General features: G+C 32.5%; 1 protein-coding gene across 2 annotated transcripts in view; it reads left to right on the forward strand.

The window, feature by feature from the left end:
- The window catches only part of LOC145283509 (conopressin/conophysin-like), a 280,923-nt gene extending 255,028 nt beyond the window's left edge, over positions 1–25,895 (forward strand). For both annotated transcript variants that reach the window (XM_080132344.1, XM_080132345.1), the window contains exons 2-3: positions 20,684–20,885; positions 25,621–25,895. In XM_080132344.1, coding sequence (XP_079988470.1) covers positions 20,684–20,885; positions 25,621–25,727 — 309 coding nt within the window. In that variant the 3' untranslated portion in view covers positions 25,728–25,895. The remainder of the gene's footprint in view (positions 1–20,683; positions 20,886–25,620) is intronic.
- The last annotated feature ends 304 nt before the right edge of the window (positions 25,896–26,199 follow it).

Genomic DNA, 26,199 nt, shown 5'->3' on the forward strand with positions numbered 1-26,199 from the left:
TAAAGACTTTCAACTTCTTTGAAAGAGAGACTAAATTAAACTGTTGATACATACAGGTCTTTATTTCGGAATCGTCTCATCTCCCAGAAGTTACAACACCGTTCTAAATCACATCTCTAAGTATATTGTCTCGACCCGCTTCCTCGGTCGTTTTGGAAAACTCATCTTCTCTTATTGGCTCGGAAAACAAAGCTGAACTTAAACTCACTGACCACGTATCACCCTAAGGTATACGTCACCTTAAAGTCAGTTCTACGTCAAATTGTTTGAAGTTAAGCTATTTTAAAATTGTTACTATTCCAAAAGTTATTTGTTTATATTCCAATATAAACATAAATAAAATAAATAAAAAACAATTGGCAATCTCAACAAACTAATCAATCGTAACTTGCATGATTACCCGATATCGTCCGGGATTGCTTTACGCAACACACACACTCACACACACACACATACAAAATCTCAATAGAAGATGCGCATATAAAAATGACAAACAACCACAGAATTTGCGCATAAGCCTGAAGAGTCCTAGAGTGGATGAAACGCGCAATGTTCAGTGTAGCTTAATCGCCATATACATTTTATAACTTACTAACTAGCTCTACCTACGTATTGAGCACTTTTGAAGTAAATACTTAAAGTTTACGCATAAATCTATACTTTCGTATATTAATTTTATGTGAGTAAATTAAGTAGTTATATATATATGTCAAAACATCGTTAAATTCACTACTCGTTCAGCGGCCGCCAGTAGCGTAAGGGTTAGGAGCCTTGACTGCCATACAGACAGTCGGGTTTCAATCCTGGCTCGAGGTGGTTGCCTGTCTAGCCGCAGTGATGAGCTGTGAATATGTGGATGACTATAATGCTCCTCACCTTGAGTTGAGCATATTGAGAAGTGATACACGAATTACCATTAGCGTATAAGCGACGCTCTTTGTGTAAACAAATCGAGCGGCGGTATTTCGGACGATGTCAAAACATCGTTAAATTCACTACTCGTTCAGCGGCCGCCAATAGCGTAATGGTTAGGAGCCTTGACTGCCATACAGACAGTCGGGTTTCAATTCTGGCTTGAGGTGGTTGCCTGTCTAGCCGCACTGATGAGCAGCGAAACAGTACTGTATGTGGATCACTATATATATATATATATATATATATATATATATATATATATATATATATATATGCGTGTCTACTTTGCGTCTGTTTATGTTTCATTATCGTTTGTATATTATAATCTCGCTAAAGTATCACTAAGCGACCAATAAGGTGACCAGAATCTACTGCAAATATTGGATTTTATTTCCGACAAATTATTTTCTATTTAGTTGCGTTTTCACTTTGTCATTCGGGTTAGTCATTAATGTAGTGCAATAGATTGAGAATAAACAGGAAAACATTAACCAATTTGCAAAGTGAAGAATGATCCGTTTACCTGTTTTGATTCTTTGATTTTCTCCCCGTTTTATCAAAATTGTCATGGCTTTGTTTAGTCTTTTAATTGCTGGCAGTTTTATTCTTGTTTGCTTGATTTATTTGTTGTTAATGCAAGCGATCGTCGTTGCAACATGTGGAGGATTGATTTATGAGAACAATAACAACAATACAATTATTTTTTGCTTATATAAAGTGACTACTGTTATTTTGCATAATACATAATATTTTATACAATTTTTGTCTGAACTATTTTGAAAAAAAAGAAAAAAGGAAAACACGACAATGATGAATTAGATCAGCATGAGAAGTCCAGTGTAGTTTCAAATCTGAATTTCATTTAAAGAGTTTTATATAAGGATGTGATTCTTCCTGCGTTCCTGGAACCAGCGGGGATTCTTTGCAATGAAACACACGATGACTAATGACGAACAATACTTTTCTCATTCGTCAAAAACGTTTAGAATAAACTTGTAACATTCGCCCATGACAAGTTGAATTAGGTGACAATTTACACACACATCATTTTGTCGAAAGATTTATTGGAACAGTTTATTTAATTGAAGGAAATCTATATACTGCTAAAGCTCTGTGGATCATGTTACCTGTTTGTCGCGTTGCCAGCTGGATGCCGCCAAAAAAGGCGAATTATAACGGAAAAAAATAGTGAATGATCGCAGTAGTAGTGAGAGGGAACATTGGCGTAAATATACATTTTTGTACAAAGAATGTCACCACTTAGAGAGAAGAGGATAATTGTTGAAAAAAAAAAACAAACAAAAAAATACGCTTTCGTTTATAATTTTAGGAGGTTATTTACAAAGTCAGGTGTGTGTTCAATCTAAGTATTTCTCTATAATCAACTAGATTCGAACTTCCACAACCACATTTTCAGTCCGTGGCGTTTACTCATGGACAACTATTACCCTTCTATCATTCTATTATTAATATTAATATTATGAAGAAAATATATGTATATATTTAGTAAATTTACAATTATTAATATTATGTTGACTACCTTTATGTTTGATATTCAATCCAGTTATTTAACAATATTAGTGATATTTATCTTTCATTTCATTCTGCATCATGTGAATTCTGGGTCGACGAAATGTATGAATTGATAGGATGTGTGTTCTTTCTTCTTCTTCTTCTTCTTCTTCTTCTTCTTATTATTATTATTATTATGATAATGATGATTAGGAGTTCTCATAGAGGTTATCATCAGAGGTTGCTCACTGACAACAACCCTGGGACATGGGTGACAGAATATCTCTCCAAATTTCCAGTACGCTCCGCCTCTTTCTGGAGGCTTAGCAAACGAATTTGCATTATTGCAATAGCACCTGGCCATTGACTTCTCGCTGGAAATGACTGTTGGCCATTGGCAATGACTGTTGGTCATTACTGGAAGTTGAGCTGCAATAACCCTCTCCCAGATCCCAGTTCTCTTGGCACTCGCACATCGGAGATTAATTTTTGTCTCTCCTCGGTCTTTTCATCCTCCTCGATTCTTTTTATACTATTTGGAATGGTGCAAATTGGTGTCGGCGCCAGAATATTTTTTGGGGAGGGGGTATTATTATTATTATTATTATTATTATTATTATTATTATTATAAGTAGTAGTAGTAGTAGTAGTAGTATCTATTTTTACTAATGATACAATGTTATCAAGGTTCAAGAGCCATTTGACTATAAGGCGTAAGGAGGTAGTCGGTTGAACGATGCTTGCCACCACGAAAGAAGTATAAATTATTGATGGGAATAACAGAACATTATTTCAGCGGTATATATTCTCCAAGATGACAGCTCACAATGTATTTTTCTAGATTAGACGTGAAGCTGATCATGATGTAGTCAGTTTGGAAGCAGCCCTGTGGTATCTTCTTTTATAGATCGGATGTTCTAGGGAAAAAATTTGTCTATGGAAGCTTCGTTTCTTTTTAGGCTGAGAATGATAAAAATAACGTTGTTAGATTTGTAGCTGGAAGTGTTCTTGCTGTGACTGTCTTGAAGTGCGAGTTAGGTTTTGTAGTGCAGTCAGGCGCCTACAATCCGTATAAGAATACCTGAGAATAGAAAGGAATTTTATCAAACGGAGGTCAGTAGTAGGGGAAGGGCGTAAGTTGCGGGGAATTCCCGGTTATGTCAAGAAGTTTTTTTTGGTCTTCAATGTTGCGTATTTGCGCGCTCTTTTTTAATCTTTGTGATAAGATATAAGGGGTTGCCAGGCGACATAACAATGTTTGTTAGTTTGAAATCAGGATACAAAAGAAATTCGTCATTTTAGATTCAGGTACTCTCTATTGTATGGCTTTCTAAAGTAATCAAGTACGTTTAGGAACGACTATATGAAGGTGGTCAACATCGCAAGTGAATGTGTTTCTGTGGGACTGACTGAATTTAAACTTGGCACACCCAGATTTTCAGCTTGTGCCATTAGCATCTAATATCTTGCTGTGCAACAAAAGATAAGAAATTCGTCAGTAACGATATTAATATTACGCAATCTTCAGTATAGGAAATAATAATTAGTGCCGGTCGAAGAATTTTATCCTTGTCGCACAGTACACATTGACTCCGGAGTCTGGTATTCAGCCCTCAAGTTATCATAACACTACATTGTAATGAAGAGAATTTAAAGTCTATATTATGTCAATTAGCCGACATATACAGTAACCTTAGTTATACAGTGTTCGACGGCTGCGACGAAAACATCTCTTAGCATATATATATATATATATATATATATATATATATATATATATATCAAATGAAATTAAAGAATATCTATATATCCTTTAAAAGAATTATCAGGATAAAGGAAGCTTAACATACTGGGGGTGGGCAAAAATTAAAATGGAACTTAAGACAAGATAAAGTAAATATAACTATATATAAATTTATTTGTCTGTCCAATTTTCTGTTAACATTTTTTTCATTTTGTCTCCACAGCTGCAATTTTTACTGGTTAAAATCTAAATCAAAATGTTGCTACAAGTGTTAATACTCTATATATAAAATCTTAACTCTGCACACAAATATTCAGAGAGGAATTTGGTAGAGACTTTTCGCACACACACCGACAAGGTCAGTGACTGAGTATATTAAGAGTTCGTTATAATAGTTTTTAAATAGAAAATGTAGGCTTTTAATGTTAATGTCAGAGCAAGAAAATAAAACTCCACTTTGTAGGTATATAGATATTGACAGATAATATAATATTACTCAGAGAACTTAAATTTAGACACAGGTTAAATTACTTACACAAAGTACATTAAAATATGCAATAAGTCAATAAATAAGTGAAAACAAAGAACCACTCATTTAATAGATAACATTTTTCAGTTCTAAAGACTATGTTCATTGCAAAAAGAAGAGATCATGCAACATAGCTTTCAAAACTTCTACCGGCTATATATTTTTTTAATTTTATCTCATCCACGCCATATTATAAACGCTTATGACATTTTGAATGTTAACGGCTTTTTATATTCTGAAATAGAACAAAGACATCTATTTCACGTTACAGACACAAATAAATTTTCAAACAGTGGTCTGGTATTTTATTCCTTCAAATCAATCATTCCGAATAATTTTTTGAATAAATACGAAACCTTGATGAACATATTATTTTAGTTTGCTTCTTTGTCATCTTTAACTCTCATTGGAATATTATTTCCAAATTTTTTTTAGTATATATATATATATATATATATATATATATTTATATATATATATATATATATATATATATGTTTTAAATAAAATAAGCGGAAGTTTCTCAAGAGCTCTTTCGGCTATCATCTCATCAGGAGAAAATCGATAGCGTACAAAATAATATTATGTGGAAACTTTAAAGAGTTCTAATGGGGAACTATTGAAATAGACAATTTTTTTTTATTTAAAACTGTATATAAATTCTGTACCTCCAAACATATATATATATATATATATATATATATATATGTATATATATGTATATATATATATTTATATATGTATATCTATATATATACATATATAAATATATATATACATATATAAATATATATATACATATATAAATATATATATATATGAATATATATATATATATACTATAAAAATTTGGAAAGAATTGTATACATACAGGAAAGCGCTCCTTATAAACTGGGTCAACGAGAAAGATAAAACCTAAATCTTTATGTATATATATGAACAAAGCTTCTTTCTTAGAACTACACGCCTGTGGAACTCTGTTCCGTCTGCCTGCTTCCCACCGGACTACAACTTGGATGTCTTCCAGTCCAACGTTAACAAATTCCTAATGAACCGCCCCCTTAAGTAAACACTTCATCAAATCTCCACACCAACGTAATGTACTTGAATAACCCTTATCCCTGAGTGGCTTCCGGGCTTTGATAAGTGGTGATCACTGTGTAATATATATATTACTTTATAGTTAACTTTTAAATTCTAAAATTGATTTTAGTTTGTAAAATTGGATTTTAATTTTATTTTTAAATTATTTTATTATAGATTTATAATTATTGTATAAATTTTTAAAAATCATACTTGATAAATGTAATTTAAAATCTATTTCAATTTTAAAACCATAAGCAAAATACAATAGTCTTCCGGTTAAAATACTAGGAAAATTCCTTAGGCTAGATGAGTATCCCCCCCTGAAAAATACTTGAAAGAGTTTAAATTTTTAAACGCATTTCGATTTGCTTGAATGGAATTTTACGCTTTAATCGATCGTTTTAATCGATATTGAGATAACTTTTTAGTTTTAAATTTAGAAATTAAAAAAAAAAATAATTTTAAATTAATTTTTAATATTTAAAATTTTTTTAAAATTAATTTTGGATTAATATTAAAGTCACTTATCATATTAATTATTAATTGAAATTATATTTTAAATTTAATATAATTTAATTTAAAGTTAATAATATCATCACCACCCGATGAATAAAAGGGAGGGATTTCTCAAAATGAGAGTTAAACGTGAACTTGTGATGTATATATATATATATATATATATATATATATATATATATATATATATATATATATATATATATATATATATATATATTCCACTTTCGGTAATAAAATGGATGAGTATATGCTGAAGAGAGCTTGATATAGGTATCTAAAACGGTTCTAATTACTTGTCTCATCTAAAAACTTTCTGTAAACAAATATAAAATATAAATACGCTCTTATTTTCGGATTTTCCCTATAATTGAGCACTCTGCTGGATTTCTTTTTCCAAAGAAAACAAGCTAATTATATATATATATATATATATATATATATATATATATATATATATATATATATATATATATATAAGACAGTCCGTAAAAACTGCTAAATACTTTATCAAAACACATCTTACCTATAAGATTAATGAAATTCAAATTTCATTTTCATTAAATGTAATCATATTTGAGTCATTTGAAAGTCTTTTTATATGGATGCCATTTCCAAAGGTTAAATACGTTACATTTTCTGAAGTATACTTTATTTTCACGCAGTTTTTATAATAAAACTCGATTTTTGCTCTTAATTTTCCTTTACACTTCTTAATGAAACTTATATGACAAGGAGAGAACTTGAATCCTTGCTAGACACTGTCGCCGAGAGCCTAAGGCCTCTTTGTGCAGTGATTTGTCAAGACAACTAGGCACGAACATACTTTTCCCCACAAGTAAACCTTGACTAAATATTCAAAATTACGTAATACTCACAGTTAAAAGAAAATCTTCTAAGTACGACTAACCCACATTGACTTATACGAGGAATGCTTTCCTTCTTACAAGTGATGGTTTCTGATGTAACAGCACGCAGCTGAATAACTTTCCAGACTAGATGCATTCTTATCCTGGAATCTAGTAAGACCAAGGTCATGCTACGCCGGGAAGTAAAAAAAAAATGGTTCAGTTCGAATTTCGTCCGGATTCCCGAGTTCTATATAAACATTCCCGAGGTCTACAAGATACGAAGAAGGTCGACGGTTACATCGGCTGAAACGTGAAAATCACACTCAAGAATAATACTTCGAAGATTTCAAATAATAGAGATAACCAATCCTCATCTTAAAAATTCAGAAGGCTACGTAGATCCTCTTGAGCAGTTAATTCGGCTAGCATATATATATTAAACAAATTATTGATAAATTTAACATTGATTCCGTTACAGTTGAGCAGCGAATCTCTATTATACTAACTATTTAACTTAGCTGTGATGTGTGACTTCTTATCGCTAGTAATCTCTGCATGGTGTACGTGTACTCCTTTCCTCCGCGTCGGCTTTTGGAGATGCCGTTCCATGTAAAGGTATCCTTATAGAAGGCGCCTTACAAAACCTAATGATTATGAGCTAATAAAGTGGTTCTGAACCTTTTTTTTTTATTACTCATGGACAACTTTTTCCTTTTTGTTTGTTTGTTCGGTGAACCCCCTCATAACTGCTGAAGTATAGAAGGGCGAAAGTCAGACAGAGTATAATAGGAAAAGGAATGACTGTCTGAGACGCATATTTAAAACCAGTTGGATTCTATTTTTCTTTTTTTATTTCTTTCAGAGCAATTTTATGAACTTTTTTGGGCAATTTTGAAATCCAAAAAATAAATTCATATTCGTTGGAATGTCTGCTTCAGATTTTTTCACGTCAAAAATATTACAGTAGAAATTAATTTGGGGTACTAGTGCAGAGAGTGATCCGGACGTAAATAATAACGTTATTATTTAAAAAGCCATTCTTACCATGGGAAGGGGGGTGTTTTGTACCTATTCTATACTTCAACCTTACAGTTGAAGAAAAAAAACATATCATAAAACTTTAATTAAACTTGGAAATACGATTTAAAAAATAGCGCGGATCACTCTGCACTAACACCTAATTTTGTTATAATAAAAACCATTACGAGTTGGTTTATTCATGGATCACCAAAATATCATTGTAGATCAACAATTTTGTATATTTTGCCTGTGGATCCTCAGAAATATTCCACGCACCTCTAAGATTCATGTAAATCCCGATATAGAACACTTGACCTAATGTATTCTAATACTGATCGGCTATATCGCATGCCCCAAGTAGGGACTCCAGTTGTCTTTCGCGGCGCCCCTTAGTTTCACTCTTGAAAAGATTATCTTAGATAAGAGAAAGAATGACATTCGATGTTGTAGAATGATGTGAAAAATGTGTTTAATCTTTTGTCGATCCAAATGAAACGACTGCAATAATACTCAGATAATCTTCGAGTACCGGATATCGTTTATTGAATGTCTTATCAACGTTTTGACTCTAACATCTAACATCTTTATTTATCGTATTTAGGTATGGAGTGGTGATAGAGTTTCCAACAACAAGCCGATCAACACGTCGGTAATAATAGAAGTAATTTCACTTGATTTTACTCAGTTATTCAATTAAATATTAGCATGGACGGAGATATAAGATTGTTTGTTTTTGTTTACGACCAATCAACATTTTTTGTTTTTTTATTTATTTATTTTAGTAACTATTTTATGCTTGTAGTGATTATATATGCAAACACACACACACGCACACACACATATATACATATATATATATACATATATAATATATATATATATATATATATATATATATCGAACTTTGTAGTCTTCAACTTTATGATTTAAAGATAGGACGCTTTACTTTGGAAACGAATATATATATATATATATATATATATATATATATATATATATATATATATATATATATATATATATATAGGGTGCCCCAAAACACGATCCCCAATTCTAACTAGGCTCTGTTTCGTAGTGTTTTGTCCGAATGAAATGAAACTTTGGTCATAACTAGTTTATTATATTCAAAACATCACATCAAAACTCTAGGGTCTTTGGCCTTTTTTTTTCTCCGTTCTACAGCATATGTTCTAGATGGCCTCCATTTAGCTTTTGTTTTTCTTGGGTCACCTTGTATATCTCTGTAGAGATATATTTTCTTATAATGTACACCAATCCTTATTTTAGGAGTTCAATGTAATTACAGAGCAATATAGCGAATGAATGACAGAATTCAAATATCACGTTTATGCTTCTGACGCACATCCATGGCATTGGAGTCACTTTCTGAAAGTCAACTTGCAATTCAAGCAACATATTTGGAGATATAAAAAAAATTGGAGCATAAAAACTCGAAAGACGTCAATATGTCGTAAAACAAAACAGTCAAAACAAACCATTTAAATATTTTAATATATAATGGTTTGCATCAAAATTAAAAATGCAAAAGTATAGTATCATGCTTCAGTTGTACTCTAAACAAAACATTTGTTTCGAACTCCGCCTGTCATATCAAAAACCTTATGTTGTGTTTATATAACTTGTGTTTATATAACTTGTGTTTATATAACTTGTGTTTATATAACTTGTATTTATATAACTTGCTCTTACTGTTTGTGATGTGATAATTGCTTGAATTTAAGTTTCAAACGAAAAGTGCACTGTACAGAAGCAACTGTTAATTTTATAAAATTATCAGCAGTTCAGTCCGGATTGTTCTGGCCGTATGGACTGTTCATAACTTTATATGCATATGTATATATATACATTAAAAAGTTTGACTCATGTCCCGGTTACCTACATCTAAAATTTCAAGTGTTTAGACCGAAAATTAGTGGAGGAGTTTAGTAGAGTTTGCAAAGGTTAACTCTTTCAACTTTGATATTTTGGCAGCCAAATTTTCGCCTAAAAACTAATTAAAATGCTTGCTGCCTATCTAAATAGTCTTTATGTAAAATTTCAAATGTTTAGACACAAAGCTTGCTAGGGACCGCAAAGGTAAAATCTTTGGAACTTTGACCTCTTGGTAGCCAAATTCCCGGCTAAACCCATTTAAAAGTTTGCCCGATGTCTGAATACACTTTATGTAAAATTTCAAATGTTTAGACCAAAAATTGGCTGAGTAATTTGGTAGAGACTGCAGATGTCAAATTTTTTTAAATTTGTACCCCAATTTTGACCCCTTAACCTTTATTGTTTTGGGCCTAAATCGAATTAAAATGTTTGATCCATGTCCAAATAACCTACATCTTAAATTTTAAGTGTTTAGACCCAAAATTGGCGGAGGAGTTTGGTAAAGTTTTCAAAGTTCAAATCGTTGAACTTTGACCCCTTGATAGCAAAATTTTGGCCGAAAACCGATTAAAAAGATTTTCCTGCATCTCAATACTGCTTATGTCTGTAAACTGAAAATTGACAGAGTAGGTTAGTAGGGAAATGTACACACACAGACACACACACAAATGATTTCATTTTTATAGATATATAGATTTAATATGATAGCTTGAATGAAAATCAATTGATGATATTTATTTGTGTTCTAAACAGAAACATATAGTAATGTTATATAATCTGTAAAGAAAACAATTGGAGATGCAGATGATACTGTAATCTACAACACGTGCTGTAAAACTGGCAACACACGTTCAAATCTCATCAAATCACTTATTTTCGTACAAATATTATTTAACAAATTTACAATTAGGAACGTCCCTTCCAGTTATAAGTAAAATGGCAACACATTTCCGGGATCAACTTCTAAAGATTGCAATTAATTTATTTCGCACGCTGCATAGACATGTACGTCACCTAGTTTGGCATAATTTATTACTTATTTTGTTCGCAAGAAAAATGTCTAGCCAGTTTGCACTAGACGTCTCTCTGGTAGAAAGGACTGCCTGCAATTAGAGGACAATCATTTTGCAGCAGGAGATCGAAAAAAAATCAATCAACGTGGCCAAAGAATAGAAATTGTATATAATGATCGATTAAGTGTACTGGAATGAAAACATTATTTAAATAGATTCGTTTTATATGACTTGTTCTAGTCTTGCTAAAAAATGCGAAATGCAGAAGAAGAAACAAAGAATGGTTCAGGTTTCTTTTAGAAATATCATTGCATTGCTTGTGCTAATTGCTACAATGTTGAATATAGCATATCTACTTATATATAAAATGCACTTTGTGTGCTTGTGTGCATGTGTGTGTGCGCGCATGTGTGTGTGTGTGTGTGTGTGGTTCGTTCCCTTCGAGACTAAGGATTTTTATCCGCGTCCCTCCCCACCAAATCAACTGAGATAAGACTACTGCTGTAATGATCCGTCCCCTGTTGATTTGGCGGTGGATGTTTAGTTCTGTGCAGTTCTAGGAGGTCCAACCTCTCACGGTTTGCTTTCTATCATTGAAAAGGGTTATTTTATTACTAATTGCCCGAGGCGCGATTACCGGGAATGCCGATGGGGCTGCCAAGGCACTTTTTGCAAGTCAGAGTGCTCCTCCTCGGAGGCATTGACTTCTCAGTGATACTTTCTGACCCTGCTGTCAAAGCTCTTGCAATAGGAGAGAAATATCCCCCATCGAGTTCAAAACGGCTGGATGGACTTTTATGAAATTTGACACAAATATACTTTACGTGTCTGGGGGTGTTTTTATATAGGTTTTTCATCGGAATGCCTCTGATATGTATCAAAAATCGCTAATCGATGATCGAAAAGCCCGATTAAAAAAAGAACAATCCGGAGGGACGAAGATAAAAATCCCTAGTCTCGGCGGGAACGGACTACCCACACACACACACACACACACACACACACACACACACACACACACACACACACACACACACACACACACACACACACACACACACTTGCACACACACATGCACACAAGAATAGTCCGGTTTTAAAAAGAGGTTTACACCTAATACAACCTAACATCAGAAGTGCATTTGAGAAGTGTTATCACAGCACAAACAACAAAGAACAGTGTATAAAATGAACAGGAACATTTTAAACTTCAATTCATGACATTATATAAACATATTTTTTTCATAAAAATCAACTGTAAGTTCTTTGATATGACAGGAACGTATTCGAAATGAATGTTTCTTTTTAAGGGCAAAAATGGACCATCGTATATGGCTTTTTATTCAAGCCATTATATTAAAATAATTTTATAAAATTAATAGATTTTTAATGGGCTTGGATGTTAACAGACTTTTAATCGACGTTTTATATACTTTTAACTTTCCATAACTCGATACAATTTATTATATATTTTACTTCCCACTTTTTTAATTTCCATTTTTTGCTCCTACTACTTTCCCATCATCAACAAGTGAAGATGATGAGCTGTCGAATCAATAGCGTTCGTAATAACTATGGAAATTTCAGATAAAATTTTCGATTTTGATATTAAAAAGGATTATACCGAAAATCGATAAAATAAAAAAAATCATAAAGCTAAGTATTTTCGTTGTATTTAATAATGTCTGCTTGAATGAAAAATGCTACTTATATATATGTATATATATAAGATCGAACGATCGGTCGAAAATCATGTGCTTTTGAAGGAAACATACTTGTTTTTTTTTCAAAAGACTTTTTGTATTCCTACACGTCAACACACAGGAAATAAACATTTCTATATTTTTCGTATTGATTTTTTATTCATACATATTAATATATATATATATATATATATATATACATATATATATACATATATATATGTGTGTATATATATATATATATATATATATATATATATATATATATATATATATATTTGAATAACACCGAATGCAGTGCCATTATTAATTGCTGAGGGTCTACTTTTTTCCTATAGTTTAAACATAAACCATTAAAGAAATAACATTTCACAAAGATCTTAAGATAAATATACTTTAGAAGTGTATTTTGGTTTTAATTTCTTTGTGGCATTTTCTTCTTTAATGGTGTATGTTTAAACTATAGGACAAAAGCGTAAACCCTCAACATATAATAATGGCACTGCGTTCGGTGTTATTCAAATATTTTATAAAATTATGTACCCATAAAAATCTTTATATATATATATATATATATATATATATATATATATATAAGAGAAAAGAAATTAAACTGTAAGTTGAAATTTACAATCAACTTTATTGTTCAACTGAAAACCATTTACAAAGTCCTTATTCCGCTGAGTTTCAAAGAATGCTATTCTTGCTATTCTTTTCATCAGAAATAGAAAGAAATCAGCAAATTATATTTGTAGCAATTCTTCATATATATATATATATATATATATATATATATATATATATATATATATAGCCGCACTGATAAGCTGTGAAACAGCGAAACAGTACTGCATGTGGATGACTATATATATATATATATATATATTGTTTATAAATACGTACATAATAATTTTGTTTTAATTACTTTTTTTACATAGACCACTACTTATCAAGGCCAAGAGGCTACTCCACGATAAGGGTTAAATAGTGTATAGCAGAAATTGGACAATATAGTAACCGTCAGTAATGGAGATTCGGTAAATTTGTTAACTTATATGGAACTGCTCATCAAAAACTTCTTTACGTTAGACTTGAAGACAACCATATTGTAGTCAGCTGGAAAGCAGAAAAACGAAACAATACTTTCCCAATAGATTTACTTATCTACTGTTGAAGCATATATCTAAACGCTATAAATGGATTAACTCTCTTAAATTGCCGTACTTTATATAAATACAGGTTTTCTGACATCTAGGGTCTTCTATAGTGAATGACTGGGAACTTGTTGCTGGTCTGATTGATTGAGTCTGATATTCACATTGAAGTGATGTATTTTATGGAAGTACTTGTTAAGCAAACATATATCCTATTTCGGCGATCATATAGAGGCTGGGGCTTCGTATGCTGTGATGAACCTAATTGGTTCGATCCTGCCTTTCTACTTTATTCAAGAGGTAAAGACAAGTACTTTAAGTAACAGCTCATGTTTGGCGAGAATACTGCATGCATGGCCGAATGGTTACTTTATAGAGATACTAGCGTGGTGACTATCGACCCACTCCCATATTTTTATTGTCATCAAATCGGTGAATTCGACCATTTTTCAATGAAATCGATTAATTCTTACTGTAGTTGGGAACCCACCGCGGTGCATCGGGAAGAAGCTTACGTGCCGCCTCGCTTTGACTTATTGGACAATACATTCTAGTATACATTACACTGTAGAGAACCTAATGTTGATTTTATAAAATTATTTTTATATATAATGGCTTAAATTAAAGTTTAAAATGCAAAAAGTCAAGAATAAATATCATGCTTAAAATATGCTCTAAAGAGAAACATTCATTCTGAACGCGCCCCTGTCATATCAAAGAATCTACTGGTAACGCTATATGTCGAGTCTTTCGGCTTGTGTGGTAATAAAACTTCTCAAATGCACTTGTGATTTAGGTTTCATATGTTAACTTCGCTCAAAATCGTATTGTCCTTCTTTCATTGGATTATTTCGATTATCGACTATCGATAATTATCGAAGATATTCCGAGACAAGACATATCTAAGAACACTGCCAGGTACTTTAATTTCCATTGTGTGAAATTTAATAAAATCGGCCCAGTTTTTTCGAGTCCATAAGAGGACGAACTCACAGAAACATAAACACACAGACACACTAACAAAGTTATTTTATTTATTTGTACAGATACAGTACTGGAAAATGTGATCAGTTTTCTAGCTCGGTAGAAGGAGCCCAACATCTTTGCAGAAAGGTTTTACTGTATGTTCTAGATACTCATTCGTTCATCTTGCCAGTGGATGTTGGGGAGTTTAATCGCCGGGTCATCGGGACATCCACATTAATACGTTTTATATCCAGAAAAGCGCTTGAACTAATTGTCTTTGCAGTCACTTAAATTTCCAGCTGCAAATGAGTGTAAAAATACACTTAGCTCAATAATTTAATTACACTAGATCATTTATACATTTTACTCTCCTGCGTAATGAACAGCAATGGCTGATGAATAGGTAGTCATGAAAACCGTTTGTTTTTTCTCTAATTTTCAGTCATTAAAATGAAACTACCGAGTATGACTGAGAATTTCATCTGCCAGATTAATTGCCTTTAGCTGCGCATGCTCAATGAGTCAATCGATTGGCCAAAGATACTGAGAAACCAAAAAATAAAACGACAAAAAACAACAAAAAAAACCCAAACAGAACGAAATAGACATGCAGAAAATCTACAATAAACAGAACCTATAACACTGAAAACATCACAAACAAATAATTTAACATATAAAATAACGTGAGTTGGGTTTTAAAAGTCTGACTTAAACAGCATTTAAGCTGATAAACTAAAGTTTGATTTTAACTAACCAATAGTAATTATTTATCGACATATGTTATTTACAAGAAGCTAACGCACTTCGCTATACTTTTTATTATTACATATCATCCCAAACAAGGCACGTTGCCACATTGATGTAAGGGGCTACTATCAGGGACATAAGTTGCAGGAATACTATGTCTGTTCACATTACACTTGAACTTCTGCATGTCAGTACAATCGGAGAAGCAGGAACCCAGAAAGGAACTCCAAAGTCTAGCAGTTCTGGAGTAGAAACTATTAACGTAGAAGGCTTTCTTACATTTTATGGATTTCTACTGTGTAGGGTGGGATTTTGCTGCTTGTCGGTTTTGTCTGAGGAAATTGCGTCGAGGGGGTACGAGGGCTTGTAGTTCATCGGAGCATCCATCATTAAAATACTTGTAAAACAGGCAAAGGGATGCAACATTTCGTCGGGGAACAGAGGTTGAAACTTAGATAACAGTTCAGGACCTATCAGGTTAGCGACTCTCTTTTGAACCGTGTTCAAAAGTGAGAGACCAGCAGCGGATATACCAGCTCAAATGTGAAAACAATACTCCATACATGGGCGAATGGTGGCATTGTAGAGATACAAGATAGTTTCAGACAAAAATAGCGTTCTAGCATAATAAAGAGAGCCCACCTTCTTTGCAGCAGGCTTTACAATGCTCTTGATGTATCTGTTCCAACTCATGTTCCCTGTGAACGTTCAATCGAAGAGTTTGAATGAAGTACTTTCAGATAATGTTATTGACGCCGAATATTAGATTTATAAACAAACAAATGTTTGTTGATTTCTTAAAAACAAATTATGTGTGGAATTGGCTTATTAAACCTACTTATTTAAATTCAAACAACGCTTTTATCACAGAGAAAACAAAGCCCTTCATAATTTATTTCCCACGCAACCACGAGTCTTTCCTGATCTGGACATTAAAAACATTAACTGGAATAGACCGCACAGATTCTTACCGTTCTGTTAACATCATGTTACGAGGGAAGCAAAAAAAACAAAAACAAAAAAAAACACCAACATTTTTATTCTAATGAAGGCGCTATAAACGCCGAAAATTAGATTTATAAACAAATAAATGTTAGCTTAATTTTTAAACAAATCTTTCGTTGGATTGGCTTATTAAACCTACTTTTTCATTTTAAGCACAGCTTATTTAAATAAAAATCTATCCGTAAAGCATTATCAAATATTTTTATCGAGTTTTTATTGTAGAAAAGAATAAATCCTTTCTGCTTGATTATTTGTTCAGATCTTTCTACCTTTCTGCGTGGATCTAAAAATATTTCGACTATCTAAAATAATTTAGGCGTCTAAATGTTAATTTTTGTGAGCATTTATCAAATATTTTTATCCATTTTTATTAAACAAAAGGGAATAAATGTTTCCTGATGAAAATAAATTATACGGCGACTATGTAGGACGATTGGATGTGAAAAATATACACGGTTGTAACAGAGTGCATATGACTGCTATATGCAAATACCGAGCCGTGTGTTAAATGACGTCACGGTAAGGAAAAAGAAAAAGACTAAAAAAGAGAAAGGCCACGTTAAAAATTATCACGTTGGAGACGTAGGTAACGTCATAGTCATAATAAGAAGTCACAGAGAATGAGAAATAAAAGTCTTTGATTAAAACCTGAAACACGATATGAAATTCTTTCCTCTTTCCTATTCTTTGTCTCCTTTGTGACTGAGTTTACAACGCGTGAGTTCCGGGGTTCTATGTGTTAATGCGTCTTTAAAGGTGTACTACATTACACGATTATGATATGCTTATCGTCTCCAATAAATCTGTGTTTCTTATTGTTTTATTCACTTGTAATTTGTATAATAAATTTTAACACATTTAAAGAATACTAATACGGATGGAAAGTGCTGACTTCAAGTTTACAGTTATCGCTCCAGTAGGTGTCTCCCTGCCGATGCAATCCTTTATCTGTATAAGAGCAAGGTATGTCCTAAAATAAAGTTCGGTTACTATATCTAGGCAGGAGCTGCTCGACATTCCTATCCTGCCTTGATTAAGTTAAAAAACAGCTTCGAAACCTCGTTGGTGATACCCTTTTTCTCTTTTTTTTTTACATAGGCATCACCACATTATCAAGGACAAGAGGCCACTCAAGGATAAGGGTTAAAGAGTGTACAGTAGAGATTGGTCAATATAGTAATCATTAGTAATGAAAATTTGTTAAATTTGATAACTTATATGGAACGGCTCATCAAGAACTTATTTACGTTAGACTTGAACACAACCATATTGTAGTCAGCCGGAAAGCAGGAAAACGGAAGACAATTCCACAGGCGTGCAGTTCTAAGGAAGAAGCTTTGTTCATGGAATCTACGTTTAGGTTTAGGCACAGATAAAGAGTGGGGGGAATTATTGATAGTGTTTATAGCTAGACGAGTGTTTCTTGTGAAAGTTTGGCGAGAGGGGACCATAGATTGAAGCTCAGTCGAACACTTTCCATCCTTGCAACCTCTTCTCCACAAAAGAGACATTGCAAGCCCGTCTCTGCTCTATCGCTATTTTTATGGCAAGTGCTTGACTGAACTCGAATATATGCCCCCCCTTACGAAACTTTCACAAAAAAGTCGACTAGTTACAACCACTATGTATGATCACCTCCTCGTTCTACTCTGTGCCTAAATATTATTGCAGATTCCATGAACAAAGCTTCTTTCCCAGAACTGACCACCTGTAGAACACAGCTCCGCTGGCTTGCTTCCTGGTTGAATACAATACGGTTGCTTCAAATCTAATGTAAACAAGTTCTTAGTTGAGTCGCCCTGATAAATAATGACGTTCTACGCATATCAAATCATTAAATATTGTTACAGTACCACCTTAAATTCATTAGTCCTTATCCTCGAGAGGCGATTTCGGGCCTTAATAAGTCTGATTTCTAACTTAAAAAAAAAAGTTCTTAGGCCAACTTTGATACTACGACACACATAAAAACAACTTTGCTTTATATATAGATTTATATTGATTTTCAGACGTTTTTTCATAAATATATATTACACTTCACACCACAGACGTCCCGAAAATCTGCCTTCCTGGAAATAATGTAATGAATCGAATGACCTTGTTTTGAACGAGGATTGGTCCTGGTAAAACTATGGACCTCTTTGTGGCTGAAGAAAGTGTTACAGATAGCAAGGTCAAACTCAGTGCATAGATGGAGAAGATGCAGACCATTACTATTGACCCCACCTATACCAAACCGGCCGAGTGAGTCCCAGCTTGCCAACCCTTTCATTTAGATCACCCATGAGTAAGATCTTCTCAGATAAAGGAATAGAGGAAATGGTACGACTGAGATCTCGGTAAAAGGCCGTGATGGTGTCTTCATCATGACCCATGATAAAATCGTCATATACCTATTACGTGTAAGAGAGAAGCGCATTATCATAATTCTGTCACTTACACAGATTGGCTGTTCAATCCTCTTCACCAAATCAGAACGCACTGCAAAGCCAATTTCACCTTCTCGTATCAGCCCCGATGGTTTTCCTTTCCAAAAAGGTGTATCCCGAGTCTACTTCCACCAATTGATCATCACCACTCAATCGTGTTTCAGACACTGCCGCAATGTCTATGCTGTACCTAGCGACCTCTCTTGCAACAATAATTGTCCTACGCTCAGGTATTTCACATCCAGGATATCTAGAAGAGTTCTCACATTCCACGTAGCAACAGTTAGGTTATTCCTCTCCTGATAAAATTTTGATTTTCCTTGTTTATTATTTTTCTTCAACTTTATCTTGTTTCTCCTGCTAATAGAGCAGCCGCTGACTACAGAAAGCCGACCAGCTAATAAAAGGGTAGACAATTTATAGGTCACCTTTTCTAGACCCTTCCCAAATTCATAGTTGAGCAGTGTATCCCTAGAAAAAGCTGCCCAGCCGCTAGATCATCCACCTAAGTTGCTTCCACCCTGAAAGCGATTTAGTCAACGATGTTAGATAAATCACTGGCCGTCTATGTGCAGATTTGCAGCTATGCACTTCCAGCCCGCTAAGTCTGTGCACGTCGCCACTCACCTATCGCCATAGGACTTTTACTTTTTTTTTTCCTCAAAAGATATCTGCACTTAACGATTGCGACACAACATACTTGTGCTACACATATTGTGCCCTCTCGCACCTTACCACTGGTTGCACAGTGACAAACTGAAATAGTGAGATGACTGAGCAGTGACATAGTGTGCATGTTTTATTATCACGGAGTTTTAACCTCTCCGGCAGCTGGACAGATACACGCACACACACATAAGCAAGCAAACATGCATATATATATATATATATATATATATATATATATACATATATATATATATATATATATATATCCCTAATTCTCACAATATAGTAACCCTTCAGAACTTGAGAGAGAGGTTAACAGGTACTACACCTTGCCCAAGGGTGACCTGAAACACACACAGCAAAGAAAAAGGCAGCGAGAGATGCGTCAAGCAGACGCATGTATGATCGAATTTTCTTTCTATCCTCTCTTTCTCTCTCTCTCTCTTTCTCTCTCTCTAACTGTGTGTAGCTTGTCATAAGTAGAAGTTGAAGTATCAAAATAAGAGTTGTTGATGTCTTAAAATATACGTCTGGACGTATTCGGAAAAGGTGCAGTTGAAAAAGTATACATACGTCTTTTACAATTTTATTTAACACAGGTAATCACATTATATATATATATATGAAACGGATTTTTAATTTAATTATAATTTGATTTTTAAATTTTAAATTATCAATTACATTACTAAATATATATATATATATACATATATATATGTATATATATACATATATATATATGTATATATATATATATATATATATATATATATATATACAGAATTCTATTAAAATGTGATTTAATGTAAATTTCGAAGCAAAGAGCCACAGACACATGTTTCTAGAAGAATTCGATGATCCGGGTTAATTCTCCAGCCTTCTTTAAATTGGGAGAAATTTATACATTTTATTTATTTTTCTATTTTTACAGTGTATGTCTTGCGGTCCGGAGGGCAAAGGTCGGTGCGCTGGTCCGAATATCTGCTGCCACAAAGAAGGTTGTGTAATTGGTGACTTGGCCAAGGAATGTCAGCAAGAAGACGAAGGCACAACTGTATGCGAAGTGAAAGGCTTACCGTGCGGTGCAGAAGGTCAAGGACGTTGTGTTGCTGATGGGGTCTGCTGTGATACATGTAAGTTTTTTAAACATTCATTTGATCAAGTGTACTCATATTATATCCATTCGTCTTCCCATAGGAAATATATTAAGAACTCTACAAGGTTTAAAAGTGAGTTAAACTTAACGAATAGTTTGGGGAAAAATTCAGGAAGTTATACTAATTATTATCGATTTACTAAGACAACGTTTTTTGTTCATGCGAAATACATCATAGTTTGTAAATGTTAAATATTAACATTAACATTGTATCTAAAATAGCTCCCTCGAATTTTCATTTCCACGTTTAAAAGAGAGTAAAATTTAACGAAAAGTTTTCAAATGTCCAGAAAAAAAAAAACTTCAATTAAAACGAATCCGGTTTAATATTTAACGTATATGGGTTAACCAATGCAATGCGTTTATGTGGAATAATTCTGAACGTATTTATAAACAAATGTTCACAAAAGAAAAAAAATCATCAAAATTCGATGTTTTGTGTATCAATATGCATTCTAATATTTAATTTATATGGCTTAACCAATGCAATGCGTTTATGTGAAATACATCTTAACGTAATTTGTAAACTGTAAATGTACACAATAGATTTTTAGGCACAAGAAAATTTCCTCGATATTCCATTTTTTCATATCCATACGCACTCTAAATTTTAAACAAGTCAAGTAAAAAATGAGGAAATATGAATAACGAGAAACAACAGATAAAATTAAAAAATAGCGAAAAATCAATAAAAAGCAAAATATTGAAACTTATAAGAAAATATATTCGTTTTTTAATGTGTGAATATCAGCAATAAAATTGTCGCACGCAACGATCAGTGACTTATCATTCCGTCTGATTTAAGTAAATGGAACACATAGTGTGACAAAGACAAAAAAGACAGTAAAGTTATACATTTTCATTTTACACTCGCATATATATATATATATATATATATATATATATATATATATATATATATATATCTGTGTGTGTGTGTGTGTGTATCAAGTTAAAGGTATTCAGGAGAGAAACTTGTGAATTACATACGAGATTATTTAGAGTGCTCAATAAAAAGAGCAAAATATATTATTTTTATTTATACAGACAAATATTACATAGTTGCTCCACTGAACATGCTAATGTTTCAGACAACTGGTTGGCCATAACCAACAAGTATTTGTCAGGTGACGTTATAAAGTTTGTGTTCCGCTGATGAAATCTGTGCCTTAAATTTGTCCTCTTCAGTGGAACACTAACTTTATATATATATATATATATATATATATATATATATATATATATATATATATCATTTATAATATAAAGCTGAATGTGTGTGTGTTTGTGGTCACCAATTGGCTCCTATATGGTTGACTATTTTAAAAAATTGATTACATGTAATAATAGAAGATGTACCGAGACACAAAAATGGGTATGTTTGATCTGGCAGACCAGTGGTTCATTAAAATTGTGGGGTCTGCTTTCGCACCTGGTCCACAAAGTATGGAAATAAAAAATTTAAAAATTAAAAAAAAACGTTTACAAGTGTTTTTGATATAGATGTACATAAGAATAATTTGATAATTATGTTTTAACTTAAATAGGGATGATATAATAAAATTGTGGGGTCTGTGTTCGCGCCTGGCCTCCATAGAAGGGAAATAGGCACACACTTTTATAAAGACTTTTCATATCTAATGTGTAAGTATACTTTGATAATTATGTTTCAGTTTGATGAAATATGGTATAATACAATTGTGGGGTGTTCGTTCGCGCCTGACCTCCATAGAATGGAAATATGTCACAAAGTTTTGCAAGTTTTTTTTTAATATAGATCTACAGAATATTGTGATAAGTGTTTCGGTGTGAACAGGTATGGTATAATAAATTATGGGGTTTATCTATTTTATTTTTACTTTCATCATATTTTGCTTTGGTTTTGATACCCCCAAATTCAACCCAAATTTGAAGCTATATCTTTACAACCCTTCCTTCCTATCATACTTTCATAAACCAGAGTCCATTTCCTGTAGACTGTTTTTGAACCCAGTCAACGGCGGGTATTTTTGCTAGTATATATATATATATATATATATATATATATATATATATATATATATATATATATATATATATATGTGTGTGTGTGTGTGTGTGTGTGTGTGTGTGTGTGTGTGTGTTTTGATTATTTCAACCTCGGATGTATTTACTTAAATCATTGCAAGTTGTTTCTATAGACGAGATAACAAATCATCCAGTGCATGCGTGTATATATATATATATATATATATATATATATATATATATATATATATATATATATATATATATATACACGCATATACATACTATGCATATATATATATATGCATGTATAGTAGGACTAAACGTGTACAGCATAATCACGTTAACACACCGGTTCTCGTCAGATAACTGAAGTTAAGCAACGTTGAGCCTGGCTATTACCAGATGGGTTACCATTTGGGAATTAGGCACTGTATGTGATTTCCGCTTATCTCGGCATTGCTTCCAGTGAGTATCCATAGTCTGTCAAGACTGAAGGGTGACATAGGACTGAACGGTTTGTAGGGAACATTCTGATGTCATTAGTGCCATGACGTTCAGGGCTCATTCCCACTCAGTACGGCTTTAAGTATTTGCTGACATGTTTCGATCAATGAAATGCATTCCCGTAAGCCATAAAAAAAATCTTTAAAAGAACCACCCAACTTTTGCTTGTATTAAGTGTTCTGAAAAAGTGGGATCTTAAGTCAGTCATTACAATTAATCAATAAGCCGGTTTCTAAGATAAACATAGGTGTACCGGCGGCTTATTTACACATGATCTAATGTCAAGATAGACCCTAAACCAAATCAAAATGGCTCCCTACATAGACGATGGTTTTCAAGACGATTTTATAGAGCAAGCGTAAACTAAACTCCTTTGAAAAAAAAAAAACAAAAAAACTAATTGATTTCGTTCACGTCGGCGTTTTATTTGCTTACATTTCCATCCTTATTTTAGGCAAGGCTGGTAAACACAAAAAATGGCTGAATAAAATGGTGACCTAATTTATATAATAATAATGCAATAGTAGGAACTGTGGAAAGTCTGCGTTTCTAACATCTGATAGAAAATACACGTGAACTGAATTATTAAAAATATGAAATAGGAGTTTTACCGATTTCATTGATGTTTTATTCCAAAATGTTTAAAATAATAATAATAATAATAATAATAATAATAATAATAATAATAGTAATAATAATAATAATAATAATAATACACAGAGTGTTTTCAGGGAAAGTCCTATGAAGACCTGTGTGAAAGCTCCTTTTAAGCCAATAATAATAATAATAATAATAATAATAATAATGATAATAATAATAATGATAATAATAATACACACAGAGTGTTTTCAGGGAAAGTCCTATGAAGACCTGTGTGAAAGCTCCTTTTGAGCCAATAATAATAATAATAATAATAATAATAATAATAATGATAATAATAATGATAATAATAATAATTACTCTCAAAGCTACTAACATGAACCAGTAAATACTACAATGGAATAAAAGAAAACAGAATAAGAACACTATGACCTAAAAAACTGAAACGGAAAAATGTTAAGTTACGCCCCCTCTTCTTAAATAAAAGATGGCGCAGTCTAAATTGGCTAGCGTTACACCAAAAGGTCAGAAAGGGCCGGGAATATCTGAGAAGAGATAGCACTAACCAGACTGCGACTGTGTGGGGAGCACTACAGCCTTGGGGAGTTTATTAACCGCCCAAACTCCACGAAATACCACTGGCAGCAACTGCGACAAGGTTAACTATCTATGTTGGCTAATAAGTCAGGTAGAGAGTACTGGAAATCAAGAGAAATTTTTCTCACTAAGTTTCAAGGAAACACCACAGTTTATTATTAGTGATTGCTGGTGATTGACTGTGTAAGCACTTTTATTAAATAATAATAATAATAATAATAATAATAATAATAATAATAATAATAATAATAATAATAATAATGAAACTTGCCAGATATCTTATAATCTGCTCACCTTCAATACATAGTAGTCATAAAAGGCCAAGGATGATGGAAAGATTAGAAAGGAAGAGCACCAACAGGACTTCCGCTTATCTTTTTAAACTAACTGACCTAACATTAACAAAAAAAATAGTAACAATTAAAATAAAATTTTATCTTAAAACTAACAGGCCGCCCAGATTTGCCCGGTGGAAAAATACTGAAAGCTATTTTATTTTAATTCATACAGAAACCGAGACATGCGCTGCATACGAGTATTTTTTTTTCTCAGCCGTTCAATTTTTTTAAAGTAAAAAAAAATACTCGAGCTGACATCGAAAACAAAACCTAAAAACAGTAAGCTAAATACAATAACCATTAGACCTGCTTGACACGAACTTTAAAAGGTGTTTCTAAACTACTTATTCTTCTTAACATAAATAATCTATAATGTGAACTATTCACGCATACGCATTCGTGAAACAGTTAACAAACAGATAAAACTTCTATGACTCCCACGTAGTAATTTTTTCAATTTTGATCCCTGGCAGCCCTTTTTTTCCACATGTCTGAATGACCTATATACTAACTTTCAATTCTGTAGATCAAAAATTCATTGGTTGAAATATGTCCGCACACACACCTTCTCACATTTAAAGATATACAGATATGTTTTCTTTGTTTTTATCTGCTTTGTACAAAAATTCAAGCTGTTCTTTTATTTCTTTTTCTGTATTTCAGCCGCTTGTTCAACAAACAGCCATTGTGGTCCAGTCCAGGCTCGATCCTCCAGTCGACGACAAGAATTACTCACTCTGCTGAAAAGGCTCATCAATAAAGTGAATTAAAAACGTTTCCTGAAAAAAAGATGCGAATAAAAAAATAAAAGGAATGAACTTAACTGTATAAACGTTGTTAAAAAAAAAAAAAACAGGGACATCTGTGAAAATAATGTAAACCAAAAGAATGAAAAAAATGTTATAATGACTAAATAAATTAATCTTTCTGTACACGCATTCACAGTTGAAATGCTATTTTTTTGATTTTTGATTTTTTTTTTTTTTGAGTTTCAAACGTCATCTTTCTGAAGCAAACGTCTGGGTTATTAACTTTAAAACATTTGACTATATTTATTCCGTGCTGTGGTAAAACAATTACGTGTATGATTGATAATGTCACTATGACAATTTAAACAACTTTCATTTTTACTTATGTAGAATAAATGCAAGAAAAAAAACCATGAAAAATAAGTGAAGCAACTTTAAAACAATTTTTCATTGGATTTAACTTTTGTTCTATACTTTAGAATAGCAAACAATT

This window comes from Euprymna scolopes, chromosome 8 (assembly GCF_053919585.1).
Source record: "Euprymna scolopes isolate OS-2025 chromosome 8, ASM5391958v1, whole genome shotgun sequence".
Taxonomy (NCBI): domain Eukaryota; kingdom Metazoa; phylum Mollusca; class Cephalopoda; order Sepiida; family Sepiolidae; genus Euprymna; species Euprymna scolopes.